At 37.6% G+C, this 1377-nt stretch overlaps 1 protein-coding gene across 1 annotated transcript in view; it reads left to right on the forward strand.

Moving 5' to 3' along the window:
• Positions 1 to 28: 28 nt before the first annotated feature.
• LOC123007603 (early growth response protein 1-B) overlaps positions 29 to 1377 on the forward strand; it is a 14946-nt gene continuing 13597 nt past the window's right edge. The window contains exon 1 of the mRNA XM_044402987.1: positions 29 to 394. Coding sequence (XP_044258922.1) covers positions 112 to 394 — 283 coding nt within the window. The 5' untranslated portion in view covers positions 29 to 111. The remainder of the gene's footprint in view (positions 395 to 1377) is intronic.

Below are 1377 nucleotides of genomic sequence, written 5' to 3' on the forward strand. Positions count from 1 at the left end.
TCCGTCGTCGAGCAGCGCGCGAGTGCCGTCGTCGTCGTCGTCGTCGTCGTCGAGGTGGTGCAGAGTGCGGCATGGCAGTGGAAGGCCGCTCCGGCGCCGGGCGCTTCCAAGATGTTAGCTCTGATGACGATGCGCAGGGAACACGACGAGACGAGGAGTGATCGCGAACGCGAACGCGACGCCGGTGGTGCCGACGAGTTCGTGGACATCCTGCAAGTGCAACAGCTGCTGTTGGACGGGGGACGGCGGGAGCCGCCCCCGCCCAGACTGCTGGACGCCGCCGCCGCCGCTTTCCCACCGCCGACTTACTATCTAGGACAAGGATATGGACAGTCGGCGACCAGCGTTGACGATCTCGTCGCGCTTTGGTTCGCCGCCGGACCCACGCCTGCAGGTAGATTATACTACATTTTTTCTACCATTTAAATGACATGCGCCAAGAGAGTGGCGGGGGAATAACGCGACCAATCACGTGCACACCCCTCTGACAGCTGACACGTGTTTCGGCAAATTGACATCATCATTGCCACTTTGCTTATTTCGTTCCACGGTTTAAACCTCCTGATGATTAATGAGAAAATGGACAAAAACAACATACTTTTTTTATAATTTTTCAAAATTTGTAGTTTCTTGCTTGTTAGTCTATAAATAACGACCAACAATAAGAAAGTGTCTAATGTCAGAAGTATTTGGAAACAAATTCTCTTTGACTTCTTATTACACAACATTTTTGTCATTTTAAAAACACACTTTTCTTTTTCTTCTGATTTTTTACTCTCTTAAACAATTTTACTTTTTTTAATAACAATAAACAATACAATGAGAAATACAATTTATTGTTACTAATTTTATCATTTTCCTTCTCATTTTTTACAGTTTTTACTTAGTTTTTTTTTATTATAAAAGCAGTATAAAGACAGTCTCAAAAATTACTCTAAGGTTTTTTTTACATTTTTTTGTCATTTGACTTTATTTCTTACATGTACAAAAATATTGGCCATAAAAACCAGAAATAGATAATCTCGAAACCACTTAAGAATAATAAGTTTCTCATTGCACAACATTTTTGTCATTTAAACACATTTTTTTCCAATTTTTTTAATCTCTTATAAACACTTTTACTTCTAATATTTAGTAACAGCAAACAATATAATGAAAAATACAATTAATTGTGACTAATTTTATCATTTTCTTTCTCATTGTTTTCAGTTTTTAATTTTTTTAGTCCTCAAGATGTTTGTCATCTAAACACATTTTTATTTTTTTCCAATTTTTTCATCTCTTAAACACTTTTACTTCTATTTTTTAATAACACCAAACAATTAAAAAAAATACAATTTATTATTATCCTTCTCATTTTTTCAGTTTTTACTTAGT

Source organism: Tribolium madens, unplaced genomic scaffold, assembly GCF_015345945.1.
Source record: "Tribolium madens isolate multiple individuals breed KSU strain unplaced genomic scaffold, Tmad_KSU_1.1 Scaffold_3;HRSCAF=73;Tcas5.2_LG2, whole genome shotgun sequence".
NCBI classification, from domain to species: domain Eukaryota; kingdom Metazoa; phylum Arthropoda; class Insecta; order Coleoptera; family Tenebrionidae; genus Tribolium; species Tribolium madens.